General features: G+C 35.6%; 1 protein-coding gene across 3 annotated transcripts in view; it reads left to right on the top strand.

The window, feature by feature from the left end:
• The window catches only part of ZNF326 (zinc finger protein 326), a 29,428-nt gene that overhangs the window by 2,350 nt on the left and 12,922 nt on the right, over window positions 1–14,156 (top strand). For 2 of the 3 annotated variants that reach the window (XM_067300955.1, XM_067300954.1), the window contains 4 exons: window positions 5,443–5,569; window positions 7,612–8,017; window positions 10,789–10,987; window positions 13,241–13,275. In XM_067300955.1, coding sequence (XP_067157056.1) covers window positions 5,443–5,569; window positions 7,612–8,017; window positions 10,789–10,987; window positions 13,241–13,275 — 767 coding nt within the window. Of the gene's footprint in view, window positions 1–2,050; window positions 2,069–5,442; window positions 5,570–7,611; window positions 8,018–10,788; window positions 10,988–13,240; window positions 13,276–14,156 lie in introns of those variants that run through there. The other variant, XM_067300956.1, reaches the window with a different exon arrangement.

Below are 14,156 nucleotides of genomic sequence, written 5' to 3'. Positions count from 1 at the left end.
TTTGCTGGGGACTGAATAACAGGTTAAGTATTCTACATTGAATGACAAGGTTGTGGTCTTAAAGTGGGCATAGATATTATGGCAAATGTAGTCTGTCTGGAAAAAAATGGTGCTTACTGTTGCGCAATGAATCCTTAAGCTTTCTATAGTCATTGTTGATGATAAATAAAAATATTATAGGGAAATTTAGCAGGCTCCAAGCATGTACTTCTGTTTTTTATTGTTAATTTTTTTTTTATTTTACTGAAGTTAATTTTTTCAGTTATTATTCATTACTGCAAGATATTTCTCGCTTTGCTCAACTCCTGCTTTCTCAGTGTATTCCACATGGAGAACATTATTGGAAATGATTTTGTTTCTTTGTGCTGTGAATGTATTTTCAATGTTCTTTACTTTTGAGATTTTTTTCTTTAAAAGTATCTGTTGCTCTCAGACTCCTCTGCGTAGAGGGAAGCTACTACATGTTTAACTTCCCAATTCTCTACCTAAGGAAAGATATATATATATATATATATTTATATATTTATATATATATATATATATATTTATTTATTTTTCATTGCTGGATAATGAGGTGTCATTTTGCAGCTATTGTAAATGATCTCTCCACTAAATATGGCTTTTTTTTTCAGCTTTAAACTGAAAGGATACATATTCATTAACATTTTATTTTGTAAATTGAACTTGTCTTTTGGACACTCATTCTTTTAGATTTTAAAAGTAACATATTTTTTCCCTTTGTCATAACTGTTTTTCCCTCTCCCCCCAATAGTCTTTACACATGGATTGGAAACTGGAAAAGCAGGATTATTCTTTCTATGCTGTTTCATTTCTGTACTTTATTTTGATAACTAATTAATCCACACTGTATTCATGCAAGAGACTATAGATACCAAAAGCTGGTTTATCCCTCCAAAAAAACTCTTGTTTCTTGTCGGTGACTTCCATCAGTTCAGAGACTTTTTTTTTTTTTTTTAAACTTTAAGAACAAATATGAACCACTTTCCCTCTCCCTAGGGTTTATATTAGGTTTTCAGTTTTACATTTCATTTTGGTATTTATTTGTAAAGAGTGATAATTTTTTTATTAAAAAAAAACCCCTTGATTATTTGTTGTTATAATTTTTAATAGCAAATTTTTGAGTTTAAAGACTGCTAGTCTAATTAAACTGTTGCAGGTCAGGTATCATCTTGTGGGAGCACTGGTCATTGTACACCTATATCCTTCTTTTTCTGTCTGTCCTTTCTAATCTTAACCTACCCCACATGTAACAAGAACTGTTCTTGCTTGACTGTAGGAAAGAAGGTTGAGCAACTCTTGCTTATGCCATCTGAATTTTATAGGTGTTTTTGTTTGTTTAAGAGAAACAATTCATCAGCAGCATCAGGTTAGAATATATGTCTCTGTGTGTTTATGCCTTGTAAAATGCACGTTTTCCAAAGAAGAGGTTCAAAGCAAGCTGAATCTGTGTGTTGACACAAGTGATTCATTTCTCTAATGATGTAAAAGGTGACAAGGCTTTCATTGCTATTTATAAATTGTCTTTACGTGAAGGGGGATTAAAGGGTGTCCTCTTTGAAAGACTTAAAACCTGAATGTTTCATTTACGAGCCAGGTAATAGTTTAAAAATTGAGCTGCTGATCTTCTAATTGTGTTTGGTATAGTTAGATAAATATTTTGGATGAAAGATGGAAAAACTTATATAAACCTTTTCTTTAATTTTACATTTAGATACTATTGATACTTTGATGGCTAAAACCTAGTAATATCTTTTTATAATTTTGGTCAGTGTTAAAAAGGATGAAAAATATCTCTTTAAAGGTTTCTTTGATAAACAGTTTTTATGTAAACTTAAATGAAGCTGATGAATCCAAACTATTACATTGCTTTCGGTTTGAGACACTGCAGTGTAACTTCTGGCTGTTGTTTTCCAGCTCTTAAGTACATCTTCTCTTAGCATGGAAGATGTTTCATATTTAGTTTGGTGAGTTTACGCTGATGATCAACTTCTGTGCACCTCCACCAGTGGCTACTGCCAGAGCTAACGTAGCAGTGGACAGGGAGCAGGTTGCAGGCTAAGTAAACTGTTTTGTGTGTGTACTGCTTTTTTTTTTTGTACTTTCTGTCTGTCTTGCTCTAATAAGTAGAAGAAAGAGTTGAAGTTTCACACTATCCCAGAGGACAGCGTAGACAGGATTTTGATGTCTGTGGTTGTGAGGTTTTTCAGCTAATAGGCTATCTTGAGACTGAAGTAATTAAAGCTATGCAAGTGGTTATCTTTCAGTTACCAAATCCAAAAATTGAATTCCTTTTATTTTGGTTCACTTTAGTGAATATTTTCTCAATTCTCGTACCTTTTCTCCCCTTTTAAGGATAAAGCCTGTCTGGAAAACCAACTTCCCAAGTAAAGAAAAGCTCAATGCCTGAAGAAATATTGCACTTCTTATTTGCATGAAATATCTTTGTCAAGCTCTGGGTATGAATGTAGAATCTATCTTTGGTAAAGTTTGGAGCTGACAAAATGACTGAAAGGGAGGTCAGTGATTAGGATGATAGGCTACTGCTCAGCAATCTGGAACAGTTAATGAAATAGTCAGAAGGAGAATGTAAGACCACCTGTATTGGGTCAGATAGAAGTCTCTCTCTTTCCTACCTTACCAATGTCCTATATGCCACTCTGTCCGTTTGGGGATGTGGAAGGAAAATAAAAATAGAACAAACCTGCAGAGATGATACTTTGGTATGTTTATATGCCTTCACTGGTTTGCAGCTTGGGGACTTTCTGAACCAGAGACTATCTTTGTGTTCAGCATCCTTTGAATTTCTTGTCAGTGAACATATCCAGTTCCTTCTGATACCCATGTAAATTTTTAGTAACAGCTTGTCACAGAGAGGTTCCATGGCTTAAGGGTCTTTTGTGAAAAAGCATCCGATTCATTTTTTTAACTTGGTACTTCCTAGTTTCATTTGCTGCCTCCTATTTCTTGTATTAGGAAACAATGCAAGTGATCATCCCTGTTCACCTTTTTTTGTGTCTTATGTCTCCCTCTTTGTCTCCTCTGTTGAACCTTTTCCAACAGGAGTGTATTATAATGTAGGTAAATGCAGTGCAGTGAGTTTGGAGAGGAGGAGTAAGTTGTTTGCTGTTATGGAACAGGAGGAGCTTTCTTAAAGGCAGCGACTTGAGGATTTAGGGACTGACATAGCTCTACGGCAGCACTGCTGATGTTACCTAACATAAACCTTGGATGAGTAAGGAGATTATTGAGCGGGAGTGGATACCAGACGTTGTTCTGGGAGTGGAAACATCTAGTATTTGGTTTCATGCTAAAAATTTTAGTCTAAAACTTATTTCAAAAGTATGCTTTGGAACATTTTTGGAAGAGTTCTTTGGCATGTAAATGTGAAAGTGGTTTTTTTTGTTTGTTTGTTTTTGGTTTTTTAACAGCCAAATTCTAGCATGTAAAGAACACCGGCCGCTACTTCTATGCTGTAATAGAATCAAATTGCAATGACAGTGATTTTTGTCAGTGTGTTGCATTACTCCTGTTAAGTGGTATGATTCACCTGTTCAACTCTTAACCTAATTGCTTCTGTGCCATCAGTGTCTGTAGATAATAGGCAACAGGAGAAACTAGGGTGAATTATTGGGTGCTTTCAGGTCAGATATTTCAGTTTTCAGAACATACGCATCTTTTGATGCATTGTGTTTGGAAAAAAAACCTCGGATCTGAGCTTAACCATGGGGTCACGTAACCTTAATTTCTGTGAAACTGAAGTTATTTTATTGACTACTTTACTCTTTTTATTGGCCTGCATTTTTATGTAGACAATCTGTAGCACATTCCCCTGGATCATATGGTAGATCATTCGGCCACACCAGAGAGGAATATTAGATGCTTTCATTAGAAGGCAGAGCAGTTTCTTTAAAGAATAACCTTTTGCAGTTTAAGTTGATGTCATGTGATGCTATATGATTAATATTTTGAAAAGTTTTTTTCTATTTTGATGCAGAATCTTTACTGTATCTTCTGAATGTGGAAAAATGCATTATGGCTTCCATGGTCAATGTTTGAGAAGTATTGTCTTGAATTTTTTAGAAAGTACTTAAGATCATTAAAAGTGAAAATCAGCAGATCATCTTGATTTCTGGGAGACTCTATCCAGGCATGCTGAGAACGTCTGTATGTTACAGTGATATAGTTAAGTACCATTTGCAGAATTTTTGTTGTTGATGACAGACATAAGAATGTAAATCACAGTGGCTCTCTGGTGCTAACAGTAAGCAACTGCAAACAGGAAATAGTGTATATACTTATTTTCACCTACTGCAATTATTTTCATGTGTTTTCATAGACACAGAATTATTAGGTTCTTTATGTAGGAAATTTTCTTATGACTTCAAAGGAACTTATTTTCGTATTATCTCCTGAGGAAGTCAATGGTTCAAATTTGGAAACTCTGAAATGTATAAAATGCTTTCTGTTATCAGAGTGGTCAATTATTTGGTTAGATTTTTGTCCTTGCGATGTTCGTTGTGTTTTCCCTTTCTACTTTTCTGTGAGGTGTGACTCATCAGGCTTTGTATTGCCCAAAAGTTAATGTTAGCAAGTGCTGGGAGAACAATTTTGGTCACTGGGATGCAGGTGAATTGTCAACTGTGTGTATTACAGGAAGGCTGTGGATCATATTCATTAAGCAAATCTGACACATCATCTTAGTGCTTTGAAGTTGAGAGTGGCTGTTTAACCAGAACTTTAATGTAGAATTTCCAATATTGAGGAAAAAACTTGATTCTTTTCCAGACCTCATTACAAGATACAAAAATATCTTAAAATTATTAGTTCAACTCTAAAGTACCAGTATTCTAGTGCAATTAGTCAGCTGCAACTAAGTGTTGATTTGCATAGATTTTTGTTGGTGTTAGAGTGAAAAAATACTTTTGTTTGATTGGAACCTATATACAGTGTATGTATTGCGACATGACACAGATTGTAACCTTGAACCAGTGTCTCTAACAATGTGTCAAGATTTCTTGTGGCATTGGGTACAGAAGGAGGATGTCTGTGAGTCATGTGAGTTTTTAAAGGGAGGCAAGTGGTCGTAGTTCTCCACTAACTTCTGACATATTCTATATAGGACTTCTCCATTAGTTCTCTTAATTTAAGTTGGGTCTGAATTCCAATTGCTGGAACAATAATCCTGAGTTATCCACTACTGGGAAGAAATGTAAGCTTGATTTCAATTAAGAGGTGTTCAGCTGATGACAAAGAGGCACCGCTTCCCTAAGCGCAATGACAAAATTGGTCTGCAGCTGAGAATTTTGTCTTGTTTGTAAGTTCTGTGGCAAAGAGTAAACTTAAGTTAAGAATTTAAGCTAGATTACTTAATAAGAGTTCTTGCTTTCTTTCTTTATAAACATTTCTCTGCTCTTTTTTTAGACATGGACCGTGATTATGGACATGGAGGCTATGGTGGCCCACGATCCATGGACTCTTACCTTAACCAATCCTATGGGATGGAGAGTCATGGAGGTGGAGGCGGAGGAGGTGGTGGTGGTGGTAACAGGTAAAATAATCCTTCAGTTGTCCCAAGAATTGATTAAATCTGATTTAAGTTTAAAATATTGTGTTTCCTAACTTAAGTGTTCCTGAGGCATGTTGTTATGATTTTGTATGAACATTTTTGTTCTGAGTCTTCCTGTGCAATAAAGACTGGCAAATATTAATCTGTAAGGGCTAGATTATGGTAATAATCAGCATTTTTGTAGAAAAGTTTGACAGTGAAACAGTGTGTCTTTCAACAAAAATGGAAAAAGTTTTCTTTTTTGGTAACGGTTAGAAATTTGTAGCTGATTGGCCTGACGTATCATTCCTCACATAGCAGACTAGACCTAACTGGTTTAGTGTCTTAGACTGAATCTATCAACATTCCGTTTTCAAGGAACATTTAGGGCATGTGTTCTTTGGTTTGAATGTGCAATGCTCAAATGATCCTGGGTATTGAATCTGAAAGTCATGTCCAGATTATTTCATTGGCAGGTACTGATTACACTCAAAATTGCGTGCATGTTCTGGGCTACTTTGTAAGATGGATTGGTTTAAAAATAAAATTTTTGATGCAGTGGTCTTAAAGTTGTGTATTTACTGCTAGGATATTATTCCTGGTGCTCTTTCAGTTAAAAAACAGTAGGGAGCAACTGATTTGATTTAGGCCTTAACATCATATTCAAAGTAGCATGCTTTTCAGAGTAGTGATTCTATATTGGAGGAAATAAAATGTGAAGAAAACTTAGATAATCTGTTGGTTTTCTTGTTTGCGCCCTTGAATTCTTGTCTGGCTGTAGCCAGACTACTGTATGATTATTGTTTGTAGCCACTGTAGCGCCACTGGACAAGGACAGTGCTGAGTAGGGAGGCTGGAGAAAATGTTGTGTTTTGCTGCACGGTTCTGTTAAACATCTAGTTAAGTATAATTTGCTCAATGATGAACATTAAGATTGACTTAAAAGTCTGTGCAGAGATTCAGGAATGAGCTGTACCTACCATATAGTAATCTGCATATGATTGAGGTTGAATGTCTACTTGAACACTGAAATGTCTCTTGCCATGTTACGTTAATATTGTGCATGGACTCTTTCTGTAGATAGTGTCTTTTCTGTGTAGTTTTGGGTCTTCTGAGAGTAATCTCTTTTAAAATGAAGGCATTCTGTTTACTATAGTTACAGGTCTGCTCAAGGTTATATTTTACCAGTCAAGGGGTTGTCTTTCCCAACTCCTGCTGAATCACCCTATTTTAACCCTGTAGGGACACTAATGTGTTTCCCTTCCAAGCGGTTGCATTGATATCTAGCCTCACCCCCCAAAACAAAGCAAACTCTTGATAAATAACTAAATATTTCAGCTCCTTGTTATCCTACTCTGAAATTCCATGGACTGTTTTCATATGCACTGTGCATGAATTGGGTTAGATTTTCAAAATTCCGAGTTGCTAGACTTAATGGTCTGCAAGTGAAAGATGAATGCACTGCAGATCGTGAATATTAACTCCTTGATTGGGAGACAGATTTACAGGGAGGAAAACTTCCAGAAAGTATAAATATGAATGGTAGAGCACTTATGTTTTCCTTTAAAATTAGAATTGTGGGATGTTTAAGACTCTCAACTGTACTATGAAGAAAAAAAAGTCCGATTTTTCTCAGTTGAAAACTAAGCCGCCTTTTAACTGTGTTTAAATGTTAAAATATGAGGACATGATTTTGAAGAAAGGACAGTTTGACTAGCCTGTGAATGTCTGCAGGTGATTGTTTTCCTGAGACTAGGGCTGGGCTCTAATAATATTTTAGTAAATGTTGCTGAAAATTTAAGTAAACAAAGTTCAGGCATACTGAACTTTAGAATTGTTTGTAGCAAAAATGGCTCAGATAGCTTTCTATCTGGTCATAGTGTGGCTTGCCCAGCCCTAATCAAGATAAACAGTAACACAACTGTACAGACCAGTATAGTAATAAATTGATTTTAGGTGATAAATGTCAACTGATAACTTGTCTTTTGAAATGTATAACACTAGTAAGCTTACTTTTTTTTCTCCTCACTGTGCAACTTTTCCAGGTTTGGACCTTATGAGTCTTACGACTCCGGGTCTTCTCTGGGTGGGCGAGATCTGTACAGATCTGGCTATGGTTATAATGAACCCGAACAAAGCCGCTTCGGAGGTAGTTATGGTGGTCGATTTGACAACTCCTACCGGAATAGCCTTGACTCTTTCGGAGGTAGAAACCAGGGCGGGTCTAGCTGGGAAGCACCTTACTCCCGTTCAAAATTGAGGCCTGGGTTTATGGAGGACAGAGGAAGAGAGAGTTACTCTTCCTACAGCAGTTTTTCTTCACCCCATATGAAGCCTGCACCTGTAGGCTCTCGGGGGAGAGGAACGCCTGCTTATCCTGAAAGTGGATTTGGAAGCAGAAACTATGATGCTTTTGGAGGACCATCAACAGGCAGAGGCCGAGGCCGAGGAGTAAGTACAGAATCTTTTCAGATTCTTTTCACTAGACACTCTTTTAAACCCTTTCAAGACCACTGCTTTAAAATAAATACACTGTTCAATACAGTGTGTTTTTCTTTGTCCAAGCAAACTATCATGGTTGACAATGTTGTTTATCCCCTTGAAGCTGTCTTCAAGTAGTACCCAGTCCCTCTTTTTGTTGAAAGTAATGAGTAACAGAAGACTAGTTGATAAGGTTTGTTAAATCTCTCCTTTTGTTTGAAAGGTGAAGATAAAAGTAATAGGTTTGGTCTAAAAGGGATTAAAAGGACTTGCATTTCTCCTTGTAAACACTAGCATCTTTGCTGCTGGTGGGGAAATTTTTGAATACTGTAAAAGTTTAATTCCAACCCTTTTGAAGTTTTGAGTAGGTTAAAGGTGCAATGTATAAGTAAAAATAAAACATAGGTGGTGAATGCCAGAATAGTTTTTGTTTTGTTTTTCTACATATGGACAGGTAAAACTTTTAGCTAAATCTTTAATATTTTAAACACATGCTTTATCAAACATCAAGTCTCCTTTTAAACTTAATTTTTACTCTGACTTGTGTATGGAAGGGTGATGGGAAGGAAATGGCAAAGGTAGGTGTTTAGCAGTTGCAGTTATTCTTATTTAAAATTAAAGCATGATTAAAGGGGCATCATCAACTTGAAATCAGGTCCTTTCACAGAATTGAGATTAATTTCAGGTAGTGTGCCTAGTCCTGTTACTTGTGTTCATTTTGTTTTGCAAACGTATTCTAACTCCTTTACAATGGTTTCCTCTCCAGCATAGGATCTAAAAACTATGTATACAAGAAAGAGCAAAAATAACTGTACACAAAAACACTGGATCACAAAGTTTGGAGAAGTAATGCTTTCTGTTAAATGAGCTGGGGGGGGGGGAAAGCAGAAGAAGAGAATAAGGAAATCCTGACTATTAAAAGTACTAACTTTAAGTTGATGGTGTCCCTTTACCTTGGTTTAATAATCCCAGCTCTTATTTATTATTATTATTATTTTTCTAAGCATGAAGAGTTCAGTGAACACTTTTCTGCCTATGCCTCTAGATATAACTTATCTTCTAAAATTCTGAAGTGTGCCATATTTCTTTGGGAAGCAGTTATTTAATATTAAACTATATAACTTGTTTGTAGCTTGAAGTGTAGGTGAAGATTATTTTTTCTGGGTCTTTTAAAATGCCTAATTGCGTGGTGGTTTTGTTTCAGAGGTTTACTTTGCAGCATTCTTGGGTAATGTAGTTGCCATATTCAAATTTAGTGCAGATTTGCACATGGCTACTAGCTAGCATGTAGCACGGTATTAGAAATAGATTCTCATCTTTATATTTCTCTGCTTGTCAAGCTGAAAGTGTTAGGTTCTTAAGCTTGGATGCCCTCCTTTCAGAACTTACTTAGATCTGAAAGTTTTATGCAGAAATATAACTGAGTATCCTTATTTTTTTCTTTTGAAATTAATCTTTTTAGTCTTTTTAATGTAATAAAGGATAATGTAAAGGCTAAACAAATTACCATATTTAAAATGCATTGCACCTTTAATAGATAGATGATGAAAAAAGTGACTATTTAAAGAAAAAGTACTTGAAATTATTCAAGTGCGTATACTTCGTGTCAAGTTTATATACATACAGTGTAAATGTACATGCTAGGTAGTTCTATATCTCAACTAAATGAATTAACATGGAGATCTTGTGCATGGACTTCTAATTTGAAAAAGTGCCTATTTTAGTACATTTTAGTCTGTTATCATTTAAAACTTTCTAATAAAATTATTATATATTTCACATAGTACACTTAAGTTGTTTTCATGTACTTTTAACTTCGATAGTGTAATACTAATTCTGTTTTCATGGCAGTACAAATATTTCTGCTTATCCAATTCACCCATCCAGTCAATGGGCTCTTTTCTTCCCTTTATTAATCATATAAGTCAATATGAAGAAATGAGTTAGTGCTTTTGAAAAAATTACAGCTACTTCTCCCTCTTCAGATTACTCATTCAATCCATGCCTCTAGAAAGGCTACCTGCATAAGGAAGTGTCCATATATGTCTGTACAGCACTTCAGAAATAATGGAAAGGAAAGGATTAGTCTTTCAGCAGAATTTTTCATCCCTGTTGCTGACATGTTTTTGTATCACTTTCCCCTCACCCTGACCAACTGGTAATTTTTAAATTCTGAATTTATTGAATTCACTGTCACGCCGCTATCCTTGCAGGGTTAACTAAAAGAAAGAGACCAAGCTTCCTTTGATTAAATGCTGTTCCACACTGAACAACCTTTTTTATTCTATTTTAAAATCACTGTTTTGGGCGGGCGGGGGGGGAGGGATTTTTTGTTTGTTTGGCTGGCTGCTACCCTAAGTGTAGAAAACTTGGTTGATTAGCTCTGTTTTTCCAAAGAGGAAAAAATGTTATTTTTCTAGAGAATCTGAAGAGAGGAGCCAAGATGTTAGGGTGAGGTATGAACTCTGGGCATGTTCATCGTCTGGACAATGGTTCTGAATAAGCAGAAACACAGTTTGTATATATATGTTCGTTCTACTGGACAAACACTCACAAAGCCATTACACAAAACAACATAAAAACTGGAAGCATAAATTTCCTGTGTTTTGCTCCAGAATGGAGATTTTGCTCAGCTTACAGTTTTATTGTGAAATATTTAAAAATGTGTACTAAAGTGCAATTGTTTTATTTCTGTTGATTTCATATACTAATATCTTTTTCTTGATTTCACAAATTTCCAGCATATGGGAGACTTTGGAGGAATGCACAGACCTGGAATTGTTGTTGACTATCATAACAAACCCAGTCCTGCAGCAGTTGCTGCAAGAGGAATAAAGAGAAAAATGATACCACAGCCCTATAACAAACCTGGTGGGACATTTATCAAGAAACCCAAACTGACAAAACCGATTTTGAAGCTGACCCAGAAAAAATCACCTAGTGAGTAATTAGTGCCAAAATTATTTAGTTAAAGTTATTTGTTCTTTTTATTTATTAGGAGTTTTAGTTTTAATCTACAGAAAGAAGGCTGTGTGTGTGCTGTTCTGACTCTTATAGCTCCTTCATTGCAAAGATAACTTGCTGAATTTGAGTATATTGAGGTGTTTAAATATGTACTGCTGAAGATTATTTCCCTGACAAGCCTGAGGAATGGAAACTTAGCTCTGTGGATCAATAAACAATGCAAAAATTCGTACCAGATATACTCAAGAAATACATGTTAGTTTGGGGGGAATTATTTTCTTAAGATGTACTTTAAAGGTATTAAGGTGTCTCTCAGCTTCTCCTGGGCAACCTTGTAATCTTAGTTATGCTACTGTGTACTACAAAACTGTTTCCTTAACTTTCACTTTAGGAGTACTGTAAAATTTTCAGGCACTGAGTGTGTAGAAGACTTTCCTCTGCCTTTTTTATGGGGAGTTTTAATACTTTACTCACCAACCTTGGTCTCATATATTATGAAACAGATATGTAAAATACATATCCAGGTATATCAGAGACTTACATCTCAAAGATCTCCTGCTTAGCTACCCTGCACACTTGTGCTGAACTGACATTTGTTGAGGCAACTTGCTGTTAGAAATTCAAACAAAGTATGTTCTTGGATAAGTGGTATTGTAGAAATAAGCGGTGTGGTTTTTTTCCTTTCAAAAAAAAAAAAAGTCATGAAGAGGTGTGACGCAAAATAAGTTGTGAAGGATAGTTGAAAAGTTAGCAAACATAGCAAATGCCTAAGGGGGGTATGCTGTCTGTGACAAACTTTAGATATTGGGATTGATGTTTGGTCTGTGTATCCATTCAGTTTTGGTGCTGTTTTCTGACAGTTGCCTTGCCAGCTTCTGTAACAGGAAGACTCTTGTGGCTGAAACAAAACTTACCTCAAATTACTCTATTTGGGTTATAAAAACATCCGTGACCTAAGTTTGAAGATGAGTTTAGTTACACCAGTCAAGCCAGTGACCCAAAGGAGAGACTTAACTTCTATGTGAAGGATCTTCTGTTTTCCTTTATTGCTCTTTTACAGAGAATAAGAGCACGTGCCATCTGCAAAATGTTTTCTTTTTGGGGAGGGACTTTAATGCTCTTTGTAGTACTTTTCTTACCAGATCTGTTTTCATATGTATGCTTTAAAGATTTTTGCTCAGTCAGGTTTTAGACTAAGAGATCTTAACACAATATTTTTGTTGTATTTGAAAGTCTCAGTGAAGGAAATAATTCCTCTGAATGCACTGGTAAGGTGCTATTATTGCAAATAGAATCTAGAGTTGTTACTCTGAGTATTGGCTGGTGTATTTGGTTAATCTCACTCTTAAATTTCATTTCCATAAAGCTTTGTTATTCCTTCTTTCCACTCCCTACCCCCCAAAGCACCTTCAAAACTTTCTTACCTTTGTCTTCTGGGAGTTCCAAAGCAACTTGCTGTCCAGTTCTGTGCCAACCCCCCCCCCCCCCCAAAAAAAAATCTCTTTTCAGTTGTAGCAAGATCTGAGCAATAAAGTTGCCAGCACTGAGAAGTGAATTTTTTTTTTCTTGTACTGTAATGCTTCCTGAAGGCTTCTTCTTTTTTCAGTACTTCTTAGCTTCCCCTTTCCTATCTTAAGATGGAACGTTTTTAGTTTGATAGCTGATCCCCCTCACTGATTTCCACAGTTTGGGGACTGATGTACCAAATGTTGAAATTTCCTCAAGAAGTGGAGTAGATAGTGCCTACCAGAATGCACTTTTAGTCAGCCTGTCCTGTGGCTATGAGAGTGGGGGAAAGAAAAACTGATGAGTGGCTTACTACAATTTTCTAAGATTTGTAGTGAAAGATGCTGTAAGCAGTATCATGCAGTTGAAAACTAAAAACTTACCCAAAAGTAACTAACAAAATTGGATGCAATAGTATGCAATATATGTATGAAAATATATCTCAAAATGGTAGTATCCTCTCAGTTTTGACTTTCTTGTTTTGCAGAGTTAGATTAAAAATCGGTGGTTGTTTATAAAAGACTGTTTAAATCATATTGCTAGGGTTGACTGATTATTTTATTATTATTATTAAAATATGATACATCATAGATGTAGAATGTCTTAGCTGCATGTTAAGCCAGACTTTTTTCTCAGATATCTTTTGGCTTTAAAATGAATTGACAGTGATATTAGAGAGCAGTTTTGTATTACTTAAATTCCTTCCCTTTTCTATGCTTATAGACATGAAGACATCTTTCCAGGAGTCTACTATAGAGGTAAAGATCCCAGTATTGGAAAATACATTTTGATTGTTTCAGAACAAGTTCATATAGTGTGTATTAAGATGAATAATTCTCAAATATTCTTTTCAGAGTTATTAAGCTAGAGTTATAAAAACTAAACGCTTAAATATTTCAGTGTTTCTAAAGTAAATTGATTTTATTCATTTTATCTGAAACTGTGTTATTTTGATGGCAGTCTGAAATCCTTACTGATATGAAGTGAAAAGTACTTCATAGGCATCCTATCCCTGCCCCCCCCCCCCAAAAAAAAAAAAAAAAGCCTGCCACACACCTGGGGATAAGTTTGTTCAGTAGAGCAACTGATGTTGGAACACAGAGTTTGCTGGTTTAGTGGTCTTATTGATGAGGCCAATCTTTTTGACTTTGTGACTAATAGCTTGTTTAATTGTCCATGTTTCTTATTCATCTTGCAGATTTGTGCTGTGCGATGTAACAGTTACTGTTTATGAAATGGCTGTTTAAGAACAAAAAAAGAGAAAAAAAACACCCTCAAACACCCAAACTCTAACAAATCACAGTATATTTGGGGATTCTGTATTTGAATCACTTTTTGCCGTCAGGTGTACCTGTTTACAGGTCACTTTCTGTGCTATAGCCTTGCAAATTTAAACTGAAATCTGAGTCAAATTGTTGAATTCATCTTTCACTGTTCCAGTAATAGAAAACTGTGCAGTCTCTTGCCTGCTAGTTCGTCCTTGGGTGTACCTTGTTAATAAATGAGTTTGGCAGTCACAGTTTTGGCCAGCTGCTTGACACCAACTATGAGGATCGGAATAGAAAACAAACCTGTTCACTTATTCTTGACTGGTTTAATAGACCAAAAAAAAAAAATCACAAACTTTTAAAAGTCTTGC

The sequence above is a fragment of the Apteryx mantelli genome, chromosome 8 (genome assembly GCF_036417845.1).
Source record: "Apteryx mantelli isolate bAptMan1 chromosome 8, bAptMan1.hap1, whole genome shotgun sequence".
Lineage (NCBI taxonomy): Eukaryota > Metazoa > Chordata > Aves > Apterygiformes > Apterygidae > Apteryx > Apteryx mantelli.
The sequence above is the reverse complement of the archived record's forward strand: the minus strand, read 5'-3'. Positions and strand labels throughout refer to the sequence as shown.